This window comes from Anomalospiza imberbis, chromosome 5 (genome assembly GCF_031753505.1).
Source record: "Anomalospiza imberbis isolate Cuckoo-Finch-1a 21T00152 chromosome 5, ASM3175350v1, whole genome shotgun sequence".
Classification (NCBI taxonomy): domain Eukaryota; kingdom Metazoa; phylum Chordata; class Aves; order Passeriformes; family Viduidae; genus Anomalospiza; species Anomalospiza imberbis.
The window spans coordinates 5788193-5804949 of NC_089685.1; the positions used below are offsets into that span (position 1 = coordinate 5788193).

At 36.7% G+C, this 16757-nt stretch overlaps 1 protein-coding gene across 18 annotated transcripts in view; it reads left to right on the plus strand.

Moving 5' to 3' along the window:
- CELF2 (CUGBP Elav-like family member 2) overlaps nt 1-13775 on the plus strand; it is a 543574-nt gene extending 529799 nt beyond the window's left edge. For 16 of the 18 annotated variants that reach the window (XM_068189476.1, XM_068189481.1, XM_068189469.1 and 13 more), the window contains 2 exons: nt 1848-1991; nt 6791-13775. In XM_068189476.1, coding sequence (XP_068045577.1) covers nt 1848-1991; nt 6791-6918 — 272 coding nt within the window. In that variant the 3' untranslated portion in view covers nt 6919-13775. The remainder of the gene's footprint in view (nt 1-1847; nt 1992-6790) is intronic. The other 2 variants (XM_068189462.1, XM_068189480.1) reach the window with 1 other exon arrangement.
- The last annotated feature ends 2982 nt before the right edge of the window (nt 13776-16757 follow it).

The window sequence follows — 16757 nt, forward strand, 5'->3', positions numbered from 1 at the left end:
ATTTTTAAAATTGTTTTTTCCATATTTTTTGTTTTCTACATTCATCTTTCACTTCAGCCCCTTTGGTCAGTGACAATAGAGTGTTTGACACCAGAAAAAGATTCTTTATTTGGTGTCATTGCAAGATACATAGTGAAGGCCAGCTTGATTTTTGTTTCTAGCTATTTTAATTTTTCTCTGTTCAGAAACATTCAAATCAACTTTAGGCTTATTTTTTATTTTTATGAATTGCCAGCATCCTTTTTAAAACACAGTGTTTTTGTTATATATCTTATATCTCTTAGTAGGTGTTTAAGTTCAAGTGAGTGAATTCCACTACTGAATACTGACAGCAATGTTTTGTCTCTTACCATGATTTCTGATGGAAGAGTCTGGAGTGGTTGAGGATAAACAAGTACCAGAGAAAAATGCTATATAAATATTAAATGCTGAAGCGCAGTGAACTGCCTTGTGCATATGCTCTTAAATATTATTTAGCAATTTTTTTCCCCTACTATTTAAAAGAACATTATTTGCTGGGAATGATAGTTTACTTGTGACAAGAAGAAAAAGTTCCAAGTGACAAGTTATTTCATCTTTTTTTCCCTGCCTCCTCAGAATTTTTTTTTAATCTAATTCATTTATCTCCTTCTTTTGGGCAAATTTTGCTACCTTCAGGCTGAGAGAGAGCAGCCAGTCCTATTCTGTGTAGGAGAGGTGAGGCTCTGTGGCTCTCTTGCAGGAAGAACTCTGTAAATCTCATGAGCGCTTTCCTCTTCCTCTCCAGAAAACTAAGGACATCACATCTGAGCACATTTAGGTTTCATTAAGCAAGGGAATATGTAATCAGGCTATTCTAGGTGTGGTTTTAGCAGAAATGCTTGTTCCCCTTATGCTGCTGGAGTCTGCATGGAGGCAACATCTGGCTCCATCACATATCACACTCTTCCTGGCATCCATTGCTCCTTTCCAGTGTGTTGCTATTGAGCTAGGGGAAAAAAATAACCTATCAGTACTAGGATGAATGTTTTAACCTACACCTTTAATAATAAATGTCTCAAATCTTGTCTGTAAGGAAAATATTCAAAGCACCTTTGAGTTTACACCTTAGTTTGCAAACTGAATTAAGTCTAAAGCCACTTAATTGCTACCCAACTACTTAATTTTGAACTTCTTTAAAATACTTGCTTTACAAAGCTTCTTCCAGGAGACAGATCTTTCTATGGGGGATTTATATTTTAAAAAAATAGCTCATTTTGAAATGAGTCAGTACAAATTTAATTCTCAATGTCTTTTTCTCACTGACTTCACTGACTTTTAAGTCACAAGGTGTGCTTCTTCTTACTATTTTTATTCCTATCTGCACCATTTTCTTGCCATTCGAGTTTAAATCTGTGGTACTCAAATCTGAGCTCACCTCCTTCCATTTCCATAAGTTCCTGCAACTGGAATTAAACTGACAAACCTGTGCAGGTGTTGGAAGCAGCAGAGGACTCCTTGTGCAGTTTTGGGGCATTTTGAGAGCCAATACATTCTGTACCTGTTTTACTAACCTTAATTATACTGAAAGACACTCAGGTAAATTGAAGAAAGAGGATGAATTTAACTACTTCTGTAGTAGAGTTATGAAATAAACACTTTTCAAAGTAAACACTTTTCAAGATGGGATGCTCTCAAGAGCTGCATTTCAGCTGTGCTCCTTTGATGATCCACTTGCTTTTGTTCCTTCAGAGTTAGAAAATAAAATGCTTTCTGACCATCAGCTTCAGTAAGTATTATGGAAAAGAAGATAAATGTAGCACTTATAATAGCTGTTTTCATACTTCTTTTTTCTTTTTTCTTTTTTTTTTTCTTTTATTTTCCTAAAGGTCCAGAAGGGGCAAACCTCTTTATTTACCACCTCCCCCAGGAGTTTGGAGACCAGGACATTCTGCAGATGTTCATGCCTTTTGGAAATGTTATCTCTGCTAAAGTCTTCATTGACAAACAGACCAATTTGAGCAAGTGCTTTGGTATGTCAAATTTAATAAATCCAATAGTAAAAGCCACATGCACTATACTGAAAGGGGGCCAGGAAAGAAAATTAACAACAACGTGAGAAATGTCACGCTGGAAAATCATTCCAAAAATAATAGACTGTTAATCTTCAAATGAGCAGGAAGATGCACAAACTACTTCTAACTAAAAATTGGATATGAAAAAAACCAATAATAATCTTCCAGTCTGACATCTTGCATGAATGTGTCAAGTACATGAAACTAATTACACCCTGTATGGGGGAATGTCATTTAGTATACTATTAAATTGCCTTATTATGGATACCTAATTATTCTCTATTGTATAGCTGAGCCACTTAAAAAAGCTCTGTGTTTAACCCATTGCTTCTACATTACAGGGAATTTCTTTCTTCTGAATTAAGTACAAGATTTTGCAATTAGTGACTGAATGGTGTGTGCATGTAGTTCAGAATATTCTGCAGACAGCTGATGTCTAGATATGCAGCTCTAACTGTTGTGGGTGGGTTCCAGTGTGTTGTGGAAGGTGGCATCTCCCTTACCTTAGGGCAGGGATGAACAGAGCCTCACAAGATCAGTGTCAAGTTTCCCAGAAAATACTTTGAGCTGACAGAAAATTAGATCACAGCAGAGAAGGAGATGATGTGTTGGTATAAAAATAGTTTTAGGGTTGATTAGGAGGGCTGATGTCTTAGCAGAGATGCACCAGTTCAGTGCTTTGATGGAGTGGAGCAGAGAATGTGAGTGAGTAGTAAACTTTTGGAGCATTGGTCTAATAATTATGGTCTTATGCAAGACACAGTAAGGATTTAGGAGGAGGAAGGAATCTCTTAAACATGAGTTTTGCAAGGGTTGATATAAAATACTGGAATTTTCTTTAAAGTGGCAATTCTTTCCCAGAGTAAAGGAATGCGCCTGTATATATGGCAAAAGAGGATGGGACAGTACACTTGGAAAGTTGATTCAGTTCACAGAAAGAGTGTAACATTCTGCCTGCTTTTTCCCACAGTCTTTCAATTCATTTTTGAAGCATTTAGCTCTTTAGGCTTTACAAAAAATTATTCAAATCTAGACCAGTATAGTCCAGCCCATGTCTGCAATGGGTTAAAGCAGTCCCTGAGGCTCTTACAAATTTGAAAAGTGGAATTGAAATGGACTCCTCATTGATCTGGAGCCAGTTCTGTTAGTATGTTGAGGGTTACAAAATCGTTGTTGAGGTCTCCAGGAATCCTGATGAAAAGACAAATCAAGCTACATTAATCAAAATGTAGCAATTGTGGTGACTGCTGAAAGAATGTAAATCAGTTTGGGCAGGTGGCTCAATTCATCAGATCGTTTCCCACACTTACATTCTGTGCATTTTCTTTTACTCTTTGATTTCCTTCTTACACATTTGCCTGGGTTTGTGGGACACAATTGTCTAACTTAGTAATGCACCAAAGTTTTCTTCTTTAAGGGAAAATGGAGGTGACGACACCCAACGGATGGAGGAATCCTCTGTCTTTTTTGTTTTAGGCAGCTTTCACTGATATTTCCATTTCTCAGTCTTCCTTCCCAGATATTCTGCCACCAGGGAGGGAGCTCTACTTTAAAAACAAAAAGTAGAAGTGGCAGATGAAGCTGAGTTTTCTGATTCAGTGGGTGACTATTTGGTGATACTGCAAATCACAGGCAAAGCCAGAATTAGTCCTGCTAGCTTAATGTACTGGCATAGTCTGCATGCACCTCTTCAGCTTTATTAGCAAGAATTGTCTATTTTTTGTTTTGGTCCTACATTTGTGTTTCAAAAAGCCTTTATCTTTTCTGTCCTCCCATCCAAAAACTACAGTAGTGCTTTTCTTTGCTGAATCATTAATGGTCATTGCACTTGGTACAGTTTGGGTTTGGGTTTTTTATTTGTTGGTTTGGTTTGGTCTTTTTGCCCCTAGTAACTGTAATTGTAATTGTAATAATTTGTACATGCTTAGGGCTTCCTACTCTGGAGTTTCCAATCTCCTGCCCAAAGGAGGAGGAAGTCAAATTACAGATGAGAGCAGGTTGAACATCCAAAAGGTGTAAAGATTGTCCAAGTCTGTCTGGCAGAAGTGGGAAGGTTTATTCTGAGTGAGTGATAGACAGTGATGAATCTTTATGCAAAACAGCTTCACAAAATGAAAAATTCCCTTTCTTTGCAGAAAAAAGGACTTAGGCATATTTTCTTTTCTTGTCCAACCCCAAATGAATGCTCAAAGGATTAAATGGTGATGAGGATGACAGGACAGTGTGTTTACACCTGGAAGTGCTCTTCCATGAGTTCTCACAGGCTCCATGGGCTTTAGTTGATTCAGCAGACAAAGGGTTTCACTCTTCAAGCTTATCTCTTGCCTTTCATAAATGTTAGATTAAGAAAAATGAGACCTGTAAGTAAGGCAGAGGAGGAGGGACCCAGTTACATCAGTGCAGAAATCCAGTCAGCCATTTTAGTAAAACTGTCTTGAATGATGAAAATTATTTATCCTGATTATAGAAATACCCAAAGATCTAAAACAAAAATCAGAATTGTCATGACAGGACCTTTGAGAATTAGTAAGAAACATCATTCCAACTTCATGTAACCTGTGGTTTAAAATTCAGACAAAAAATGATGCATGGGTCCCATCAGAAAAATACAAATAAAGGGAAGGAATTCTAGATTCCTCAGTAAGCTTTATAAATGAAGATTCTCAAATAAGGAAGATGAGAGTGTAACAAGCTAATGCAGGTATTGCATTCTGTATAAAGAGACAAATGGTGAATCAGAATAACAACTGAATTATAGGGGCTGATGCCAGCAGTGTGCTTCCTTCTCTTCATTCACCATCCACAGATGCCAAGTGAGTAGTTTAGATCACTTGCTTACTTTCCAGGTGGATAAAACTAGGTACGAAGGAGAGGAACTACAGTGATGATAAGTTCATAGCAGTAATATGCACTTGAGAGAATAAAGTGAAGGTCTGGAAAGCTGTAGAGGGAAATGCTGAATTGTCAAGGTAGGTAGGAGTAGCTACACCTCAGCTGTGGAGCATCTGCCTGGTCAGTGCTATACAGCTGCCTCCCAGCTCGTGCTAGTTCCCTCTGCTATCCCTGAGCCAATCCTAGAGCCAATGGAAAGAGATACAGGACGTAGAGCTAAGATAATGACTGAATCATGTGAACAGACATGATCTCCTAGAACCAAATAGGGGAAAGGAAGAGAGTGACGAAGCTCCTCAGGATTTGGCAAAAAAAATTTAAGAGGGAATGATCTCAGGGAGAAAGTGAGGAAGTGGCAAGAGTTACTAAAACCAAGGAAGGTATGGAGGAACATTTATTATCCCTTAAGGAGACAACAAATAATCAACCACAGGACAATATGGATAGAGGATATTGTCTTTGGCCAGGAGAAGGTCTGCAGAAGTTTAAATGAGAGGTGGTTTTGAGTGGAAGGAACAGAAGTTAGCCTGAGTTGTGAGAGAAGAGTCTTAACTTAAATAGTTTGGTGAAGTTGATTTAAGGTGAAGCCACGGGATGATCTATGAAGGAGAACAGCTGGACAAGGATACCTTGATAAGGGGGGAAGATTTTATGCTGTGGGGAAAGCATTATAACACTGACTCTACAACTGGAAGAGGGCAGCAGTGCAAGAGCCATAAAGGATAGGTTAAAGTAATAGTAAAAATAGGTTATGAACCCAAGTACATAGACACTAAGCACAAATTAATGAAGCTGATTGAGGAAAGAGAGGCACTGAGAAGCCCGTGTGTTAGGACTGAAGACAAAGTGTGTGGCATCCATGCTTTAGGAGAGTGGAGGGATATATGTTAAGGCAAATTCAAGTGGAAAGAAGAAGGAGCATTTCAAAGCAGATGCATAGCAGCAGGCTGAGTGCAGTAATAATTAGCCCAAGCTGAGGCAGAGCAGCAGTTAGGTGAGCATTGCAATTACAAGTGGGAGGCCCAGATATGAAAATGAACTTTGAGCTTCCAGAATCAGGAAGATTTGAATATATTATGAACAGAACATTTTCAGTCTCCCAGGGAAAAGAAATCTGAGCCAGGCCAGCCATTCTGAATTACCCAAGCAAGCATTATCCTCCTAGTTAGTGCTCACATGCGAGGAGCAGATCTTGGAGTTCTCATCAAACCCTACCATTGTCTTTATGATGCTGCTTAATTTTGATGTTTACATACCCCTTTGGGGACCAAGAGACTGAATTAACTCACATTAAGGTACTCCGAGATCTTGAACTGGAAAGAGCTGTAAAATTACAAAATATTAATATTGCAACTGTCCTAGGCCGAGCCCAAGGAGATGAGTGTTCCATAGCACACATGAACTCACACCCAGGTGTGCCAGTGGGTTTAGGCAGTCTGGGGGTTGATTCTGTAACCAGGCTTGCTGTTTCAGCTTCCCTTTTGCAGACTGGCCTCAATAGCACTTCCTAATAGACTGGGAGGTATGTAGATACTACACTGAAAAGTGTCACAGTAATAAATATCTTCAATCTCTAAGGTAGGTATATAAATAACAACATTGAAACTGCATTGCACCAAAATTGGCCAACTGCATCCCAGTTAGTAAAGAAACATTATAAACGTAAAGAGGATGGAAGGAAGGATTATAAACATAAAAGGGAAACAGGGGAGAAAATGGGATATGAAGTGTGATCAAAGAACAAATTGAAAGCCAGGTGAATGTGTCAAATAAATAGCAATCATAAAATTCTAACAAAATGCCTTCTGACATTTGTTCTAACCTAGAGCTGACTTTCTCTCCCACCTGTGTTCTGTGTCTCGCAGGTTTTGTTAGCTATGACAATCCGGTCTCTGCACAAGCTGCTATCCAGGCTATGAACGGCTTTCAGATTGGCATGAAACGCTTGAAGGTTCAGCTGAAACGCTCCAAAAATGACAGCAAACCTTACTGATCTTAACCCCAGATGCTTACTGCTCTTATTTTAGCTTTCTTAGGGTAAGTCCCATGAGCAAACCTGTCCTCTGCAGGGGGGTTAAGAAAGAACATAGAGCCAACCTTCACCAAGGGACAGTTATTTTTACAGTCACCACTTCCATCTCCCCACTTGTCCTTACTGCACTTGGCTCCCATTTCCTCGCCAAGTAATTACTGAGTTGTGTTACTGTATTTTGTTTTGCAGCATAATTTATCTCCTTTTTGAAACAAAAATAAACATCTTGAAATTCCAAACAGCACACACACACACATACACAAAAAATGTGCAATTTAACTCTGTGAACCCTGGTGCCATTAGCACACAATAAAAGTTGTTTTCTGTGGATGGATCGTATTTTACCAGGGTGGCACCAGCAGTTTATAGGTTAAACAAAATGGCCTCATGCCAGTTGAAGCACTTATTTTGCAACAAAAATTGAAATAAGTCTTTCCACTACATCAACTTGTTTTTTGAGAAGATCTGATTTTTTTTCGGTTCAAATCAACGTATTGTTATATATTAGTCTGATTTTACACTGGTCGTCTTTATATTTCATTTTTTTTTAAGTTCTTGTTTTTTTGGAAAGGATTAATGTAAAAAAGATTTAGAGATCTGTTTCTAAAGCTACAGGGTTTAAAATAAAAAAAAATAAAATAAAATGAGTGACAATACTTGATGTTTCTTGAGAGATAAATTTAATAATAATAAAAAATAGAAAGCCACAGGCCTGTAAATTTTATTTGTAAAAAGCATTTCTATTTTTATACAAAATTTTTACTGCCTCAGAAATAATGGAATTTATTTATTGCCTATTGTTAACTTATTGGATACCTAAAGAGCAGCTCTCTATGCTAGCTAGATCCTTTGAAGTAGTCTCTAGAGTAATTGTGCCAAGAATGGGCGCTTTTTCACTGTTGAACCCTCCACCCTTTGCAGTTCATGCTTTTATCCTCTTGTTTGTATTTGTCTGGTTATTTTGTTTGTAGTTTCCATTACCTAGTTTAAAGTTCAGTTGTCTGACCCTTTCCCCCCCACCCCTCTCCCTGTACCTTTCTGTTACATTTGTAGAAACTGGTTCTTTCCTCTCTTTCCTCCCCAAAGAGGAATCCATTCTCTCTGACTCCTTTCAGATGGATTCTTTTGGGGTTCCATTGTGTTCTTGTTGGCAAGTATTGTAAGTTAATGCAAATTATGTGAACAGCTTGTAGGCTCTACTGATAAAAGATTTGCATTAGTTTTCTCCTGCACCCATAAAAGTGATTTTGTTTGTGCTGCATAGATTCTGTGTAACTTTTTTTCCTCTTCCTTGTTTTTTCCCTAGACATCTCCATGCCCGTTAGCCCATCGTTTGCCTAGCATGTCCCTGTGGCGTCTCAAAAAAAAAAAAGTTTCATCGTCCCGTCATTGTTTCTGATGTCTTTCTGACCTCACATCATATTTGGTTCTCCTACTGACCTAGTTTGACCTTTGAAATTTGCATGTGACCTCATCTAGCTATGAATTCTGGGAAGTCAATGTGAAAAAACATTGCTGCATTCATGCAAGACTGAAATTTATTATTAGATAAATTAATGATAGGATTTAAAAACAACCTGTGGCAAAATGTTTTTTCTTTCTTTCCTTTTTTTTTTTTTAAGTTTTGGTTTTTTGGTTTTCTTCTTTCCTTGGAGTTTTTGTTTTGTTTTGTTTGGGTTTTTTTTGTTTTGGGTTTTATTCTTGGTTGATTTTTGGTTTTGTTTTTCTTCATTTCGTAAAAAAAAATAAAAAAAAAAACAGACTTGAAAGTATTATACAGGGATTGGCATTCTGCCTGGTCACTGGTGACAATAGCAATATGTGTCCAGAGGCACAGAATGTTGGTTTCTAACAGACTACTTCCAAAACAGTTTGAGAAATAAAACTGTCTGATTTTAAGTCTCTAGAGGTCTGTAATAGTTTTTACATTTTTCAGGCAGTGTAAAGTTTTTTGATAAGGCCATTTTAGGTGGCTCACTTTCTCATTAAAGTATATATATAGAACCACTTTTTGTAGATTAGTATAAGAAAATATTTACCCTGTTTTAGGGCAAATGCTACCTACTTGTGTCACCTTTTGCTGAACTGACTCACAGTTAGACAATCCATGGTTTAATGCACATGAAATTACCTATATTTTATACTGTTTCAATGTACAGAAGAAAGGTTACTGTAAAATGTGTTACGTTGGTGCTTCTGTGAATTAAGTTGTGGTTTCATCATGAGTCTTATGGTCTTAAGTGTTCTATGTTTATAAAAAGACAAGTTTAAAATTGGTTTACTTGAACAACAAGAACAAAAAGAAGATTCAAAAAAAAACACAAAAAAAAGTTGTTTGCTTAAAAAAATAATTTCATGTGAAAATGAAAAAATATTCCAGAATAAGTTTGTGTTGGCTTGTGACGCATTGATGTCATTTTTTTATTGTGAAAAATTTAGGTGTGTTTGTGTTCAGCAAAATGTGATCAGTTTTTCTTTTAAAGGAAAAAAAAATCAGTGAAACTATAGTGCCAAATTCCAAAGGTACTTTCTTCCTAGAGCTTCAGTGTGTTTCTTGTGTGAAGTAATTTGATAACATGGGTATTTTATTATGTGTTTTGTATAAATCCCTAATATTTAAAGAAAAAAAGAGGTTAAAAAGTTTGTTAACTTGCTATCCTGTGGTCTTGTTGCCTGAAATTGTTATTGTTTGTTATTTCTCTTTGATGTTTTTTGTAAAACATTGTATAAGTGCCCATGTTTCACTTTTTTAACCACTCTGCACACATCAATGCTGTGAAAGCAAACCTCACTATGTATTTTCTTCATATTGTATGGAAACCTCTAAGGTGAGAAAGTTTTGAACTTTTAACCCTTTCCACCCAGAGCTGTCTTGAGTGTTAATACCTTTTATACATTCACCATTTTGCTGTTTATTTTTATATATATATCTATATCTATAAATATATATATACTTAGTTTTTTGTGGTTTATTTAATACATGGTTGAAATCAGAACAATGCACAGGGCAGATCTGAAGGACAAAAATATTTTACTGCTGTCTAAATTTCTTCTGTATCTATAACTAAAATTATTTAAAACCGTAATTAACTTGTGGTTTTCCTTTTTAGATTTTGGGGATTTTGTCTTTTCTTAAAGAGCTTTTAATATGCTGCTGGGATATGCTATTCAGTATTAATAAAATAAAAGAAAAAGAAAACAATTCTTTAATTATCTATTGTGTGAACCACTCCCAGCCAGGAGTGGTCAATCCACCATTTGAAAACCTTGAGGAGAAAAAAAAAAAAAGAATAATAATATTTTTGTAATTTAAATAAATGAACTTTTGCTTAAATCAGATGCACTAGATCTTCCTGGGTGAAAATTCAGTGTGCACTGCAGTTAAACTACTTTTTATGGATAAAGTTTACATACACTGTAATGTTTGGTGTTATTTGCCATTATTTGTCACGGCAATATATCGGCTTACTCCTGCAGACACTCGTACAGAGAGGAGTGACTTTACTCGTACCCATGGTCCGTGGGAATATCTGTGTGACTGATGTGGGTGTTTGCTGGAGGAAGCTCTTTGTAAGGAGCCAGAAAAGAGATGCTGGTAGCCCTTTTCACTGCCTTGTAAGTCTGATTGGGTTGCATTCCTACCGCACAAACAGTGACCAACAACCAAATTCGGTTCTTTGCCACCGGTTCAGCAAATTCATTGCCAATCCAATGTGTGTGAGCAGCAGTACCTGCTACAGGTCATAAAGTGCCATAACTTCTTCCACCTCCTAGTTCTATCTGGTTATATCTGAAGCCACCTAAAATTAAAATCGAAGCCCTATATGAGCAACATCAGCTGGTGCACTCTTGTCTCTCATCCCCAACTTAAATGCTTCTTTATGTAGAGCCCTGGGATGGAAAGGACTAGCCTCTAGTGATGCAAAAAAAGTTTCCTTCTTATAGCACATGCACTTATAAATAAATGATCTATACTTTTCTCACATTTTTACTACTGCTGGGGCCTTCCTACACCCTTTGAGGGCTATTTTGTACTACTTGCAGCAATTGTGCGTATTCAAAGTATCATCTCACGTACGTTATATTATATATATGTACATATATATATATATATAATATGAGATCATCATTTGGATTGTTTAGAGACTGTTTCACTAATTTTTCTCATTGTACCCACCGTCTAAATTTCCAAAGCTTTTGTAGATGCCCTGGTGTGTCCTGTGGGTTTTCCAGTCTGGTTAGAGCGGTGATGCCTCTGGTCCTTGGGCAGTGTAACTCGACACCAGGCTGCCCTGAATTACTCCACAGGATATTGGCTTAGCAGTGGGAGACAAGGAATATTTCTGTACTTCCAGGCAACTGAGATGAATCATTGCTTAGAAAAGTGTCCATCTCTGAAAAAAAAAAAAATTAAAAATTCAAAAATAAAAAATAAAATTCAAATACAAAACCAAAAACTCAAATAAACACCTCCTGGGAGGCAAATTATCTACCAGTTCTCTTTCAAAATAATGAAAGGAAAAAGCTGCAAGGGTGCAAGGGCCTAATAAGAGAGGAAGTAAAACAAGGGAAATTGCTTTACAAAATTCTAATCAAAAGACTAGACTAGTTGTTTTATCAAACAAATTAGCAAATTGCAATGAAATGGCAGTCCTCAAAGGAGTAACAAGTTCATCTTTCTTTCACCATAGGGGTTACAGTTCCTTGGCTTGTGCTACTCTGGAATCATTTTACTGTTTCTGTTTTTATTATCTTAAGTGCTAATTAACAAAAGGAAAAAATATCCTGTAGTTTCATTACCTTTTTGGATAATGTCATACAAAAAGAAAAAAAAAAACAAACCTATGTATTTGTGTTTTTTTCGTGCTGTGGGAATTGTTGTTTGTAGATTAATAATACTATCATTTTGTTTAGAATTACAAACTAGTTTTTAAGTATTGTCTGAGAAAAGCCAAAGTTAATGCAATCTAGTGGAAACTGTAAGACCATTTGAGTATTGTTTCTGTTTTATTGATGCATTTGGATTTTGTTGTTTGATGGAATTTGAGCCAAAAAAAAAAAAGAACAAAAAAAGGCAAAAAAAAAAAAAAGCAAGGCTTTCCTATTTCTACAACTTGATTGTACTTATGCATTTTGTACCAGTGGAACTTTTTATACTGGAGATTAAAAAACAAATGGAAATTTTTGTGGCTTACTCTCGTGGGCCCCCTCGATCATGACTGATTTTCAAGTTTGATTTCTGGACGGTAGAAAGAGAGTTGGTTTTGTTTTGAGAATTCAAAACTTTGGCTTGATTTCTTTTTTTCCCTTTGCTTATATCTAGTGTTTAGAATTTTGTCTTAACAAAAGCGGTAAGTTTCACTTTTTATTCTGTATCGTGCAGTTACACAATAAGGTAATTAGAATTAGGAGTACTCGGTCACTTTGCGTGGATAAATGTATTAGTTAAAACGTTAGGGGTTTGCTTTTTTGCTGTTTAGATCAGAGTTTTTTCTGATTCTTCTGTCCTCATTGTGAACATAACCGTGTAGTTGAAACAGTCAGACTTATTTTTGTAACGTATGTTATTGTGTGATGCAGTTTTTTGCTTCTGTCTCCAATATTAAACCATTTTCCTAATACTTGTCTCTCTACTTTGTGTGTTGTATTGTTGGTGGTCATTCTGTGTTGGTAATACATCTGCACACCTCACTGTTTCACGTGCCTGTTTTTTTTTTTTTTCTCTATTTGTTGGTTGTGTACAAAAGATACAGTCGATTCCACCTAAGTGAATAGCTGATTGGGGGGCAAAAGAGGATTTGTACATTTTAGACATGTTCTGGTTTCTTTGATTTTTTTTTTTAATTTTTTTTTTCTCTCTTCCTCCCCCTAGTCATGCCTTATCACTTGGATAATCTCTTGGAGCAGGAAGCATTTTAAATGAGTTTCCTGCAAAGTCCTATTGAAGGTAGCTTTTGTTAGCCTTCAAACTGCAAAACCTTCTGCACACAAACACACAGAAGACACCTGAAAAGATTTTTTTTTTTTTTTTTTTTTTTTTTTTTTTTTTTTTTTATTTTGCTGTGGCATTTCAGTCAGTCTGGAAAATGTGAATTATGGGGATCTTTTCTTCCTAGTTGTTCAAAAAAATAATACTCTGCCACTATGTTGCAGAAGCATATGAAACATTCAAGAAAAGGAGGATATAGCCTTGGGATTTTTTTCCAAACTGCACAGTAATCTGATGGCATATGGCGTTAGTCAAACTCTCCCTAGAAACTAATCATGTCTTAACTAGGGCTGGGACAGCCTGCAAAATCTTACCAGGTGATCAAGCTTGTTATGTGCAGTTGTACATATAATACTTTTAAAAATATAACAAAATCCAAGTGAGCACAGGAAGACTTTCTACTAAAGCCAGTGGAAGTAAAAAAATAAAATTAAAAAAAAAAAAGGAGAAATAAATGATGGAAAAAAGATCCTCTGTTGTTCCAATGGATGATACTTTTGCTGTGGGCTTACAAAGCAGATCATTCTCAGCATTGGCTGATAGTATTACACAAATCTCAAAAGGGACTAAAGAAATACCATAGCACTTTTTTTCTCATTATTTTTTACACTTGGCTCTTAGCTTTTTTATTCTTTCCTTTCCTATACATTTTGCTTCCTCACAAGATTCTCTCTGCTCTTCCCCAACCGGTGTCTACCACGATGAAATAAAAGCTGCGAAAGAAAAATCTATGTTGTTCTGGTTTACAGAAAATCTCTTCTCTCCTCTGATCGCAGATACAAACCTTATAATTTGGAGAGGGGGGGAAAGAAAACAAAACAAAATAAAACCAACCAAACCAAACCCAAGGAGGAGAGAGAAGCACTGGTGAGTGCTCTCTGGAATTCAAGCCATACGCCCCCATCCCTTTCCTTTGTCCCACTTTCTGTGATGCTCAGGAATCGAAGACCACTTAAAAGTGCTCTTATGAGACCCAAACGACACTCCTCCCTCTTGTCTCCTCTCCCCTGGTCTTTCTGGCGCTCTGGCTTTGGCTCACACACACACACACGGCCCCATCAACACCGTCTAACAAGGTCCTGGCGCACTGGGTGTATCCGTGTGGTGTCAGCAGCAACATTGGTTCCTGCGTTTGGAAGACTTTTGAAATTTTCTGGTAGCTTGTGAGTTGGCCTGGTTGTTACTGCTCAGTCTATTTTTCTGATTTTTTTTTCTCCTTTTTTTCACTTTTCTGTTTCCATGAGAAGCAAACAAGTGATGAGTCTGGAGCCCCCAGTGAGCTCCAGTGCCTTCCCGCAGGGTCTGTAATCAGAGGTCAGGGGTCCAAGCAGCTCTAGCTTTAACCTAAAACCACAGGAGCCTGTAGCAGACAGCCCAGACAGGAAAGCAGAACCCAATGATCAGACTGTATCCTGGGTCTTTAACACCTCTAGAGTTTATGATCTCAATTTGGATAATTTTGACACCAGTGGATTCAGTTAAGTAAGTCTTGACTTGCATGATGGATAAATCAGAATTGTTCTCTCGTGTTTTTTAGCTTGCTGTGGATGTTTTCTTTTTTTTCTTTTCTCTTTTTTACCTCCAAACTTGGTCTTAGGAAAGAAACTAGAGCTTTGTGAAGGGTCTTTTCTTCCAAAAATACAACTGAAAAAAAAAGACTTACACTGCGGTTAGATTTCTTTTAAATACTCAGGGCTGAAAGATACAGGGTTTTCTTTCTTTTCTTTTTTTTTATTTTTTTAATTTCAACAATGGGGAAAAAATGAGTTCCTTAAAGCAATGCAGCTGAACAGTTTGTCCTGCTTAAACACATGCTTTTAATTTCAATTATGTAAGGCACCTTGCAGTGTTAGCAAAATGTCTTCTTCGTTAGCTATATGTGTACCGCCATGGGAAATTACCAAACTGTCACAAGACTCGCTGATTAAAGAATAGCCTGCCAGAGTGTGTGTGCCTTTGCCCAGTGTGACTCTTAGGTATTAGGCTAAGGAAAACAGTTTAACAAAATGTAGTGTGAATCATTCCTGATAAGTGAATAAAGCATTGTGACCAAGCAATCAGATTATTCACTTATCAGGAATCGACTGTACTGATAGTTTGCCTGATCGTTTTTGTTCCTCATCTCTGTTGTAGTTTCACTACTTTGCTGTGTTCTGTTTTTTCTCTCATGCTCTTAGTAAAATCACTGGGAATATCCCTTCGTGTGATCATGAAACGTGCTACTGAGTAACAAAAAAAAAATTTAAATATAAAAATGATATCTTAACAAAATCTATGCACTTGCTATCAGGAACACAATACTGGATGTGTCTTATATATATTGAACTATAATAGTATTCGATTTCTTAAATAAAGCTTAAGAAAGGATTCTGTTGTCTGTAAAATTTTATGAGCATTAAATGGAACAAAAAAATGTTTCTAGGATTGGGCGCTTTTTGTTATATGAAATCTTCCTGGGTATATGGTCTTTAACCATGCCCAGGCAAATGTTACTAATTCGCTTGATATTTCATTAATAATGGAGACTTTGAAAATTCGGCTTACTGAAATCTGTGGGGAGAAAAAGTCTTGCCATTCAGTGACTTGCAGCAAAAGATTCTAAGATGCAGAAATTTTGGTCTTTCTGTATTTGTAGAAGCAAACATGTTTGGTTTTGTACTGAAATCAAAAAATAGCTAAAAGATGTGAATCAGAAAATGCTATCAAACAATACAATACTGAACTTTTTGGTATATGACTTTTTTTCCTCCTGATTCTAGATAGGTTTAGAATTAAAAAATGAAAACCCATATGCTCAAAATTCCACAGATTCTACCGTGGAGGTCAAAGCATCTTTTTGGGGAAGATCCATGGCATATTGTATGTTTCCTGTATTGAGCCTTCTCTTAAAACAAAAAAACATTTTCACATCAAAACCCATGAATTAAATGGGAATCAAATAGGTAAAACTGTTGAGTACACTGAAAGAAATTATTCCTTCAATGGCTGTATATTTGCCACAAAATTGTAGACTTTAAACAATCTGATTTTTATGGAAATTGCCATAATTCTTGTATTTATCAAACTTTCAATAATGTCAGCCTTTGGCAGAAAGATCCAGGAGAATGAGGGGAGGGGAGGGAGAGGGGTTGCTTTCTTTTTTTTCTTTTGAACTGCATTACTGCCTCACTTTTCATATGCCATTATATTATCTGAAAAAAAATTAAATTGTGGAAATCTATCTGCTGCTTGTATCCTTCTATTCATGCATATTTAGTAAACGTTACAGAGCTAAACATCCAGTGGCCAGGTGCATCAGCCTTGTAAGCCAAAAACACTGCTCCACCAGAGAGGTCACAGAGAAGATTTGCCTTGGTGGGCAGCAGGATGGTCCTGTCCATCCCACATCAGCACAGAGCTCAGGTGGGAACCCTGCCCTGCTTTTCAAGGGCTGCTGATGTAACACAAATATTAAATAATCACAATTATTAGCTCATATTTGTATTCCCTCTGATTTTCCTCATTAGCAGTCTTTTTTCCTTTTTTTTTTCCATTAAAGGGAACTGGAAAGTTGCAGTCATTTTCTGAATCATTTGCCCCTGTTGATAACCTAATTGTTTTACATGAATGCTAATATTTCCCTCGCACACATTTATATCTATCAGCTAAATCAGCAGTAAAGTAAACTCTTCTGGGATACATTCCTATATCAATTAGCAAGGATTTATGCTCCAAAGCACCATTAGCATTAATGGGAGTGTGCTCTTTAGCATAAACAATTGGCAATAGGTCTGGTGGACTTTATTTCATAAACAAAGGAGCATTTGAATCT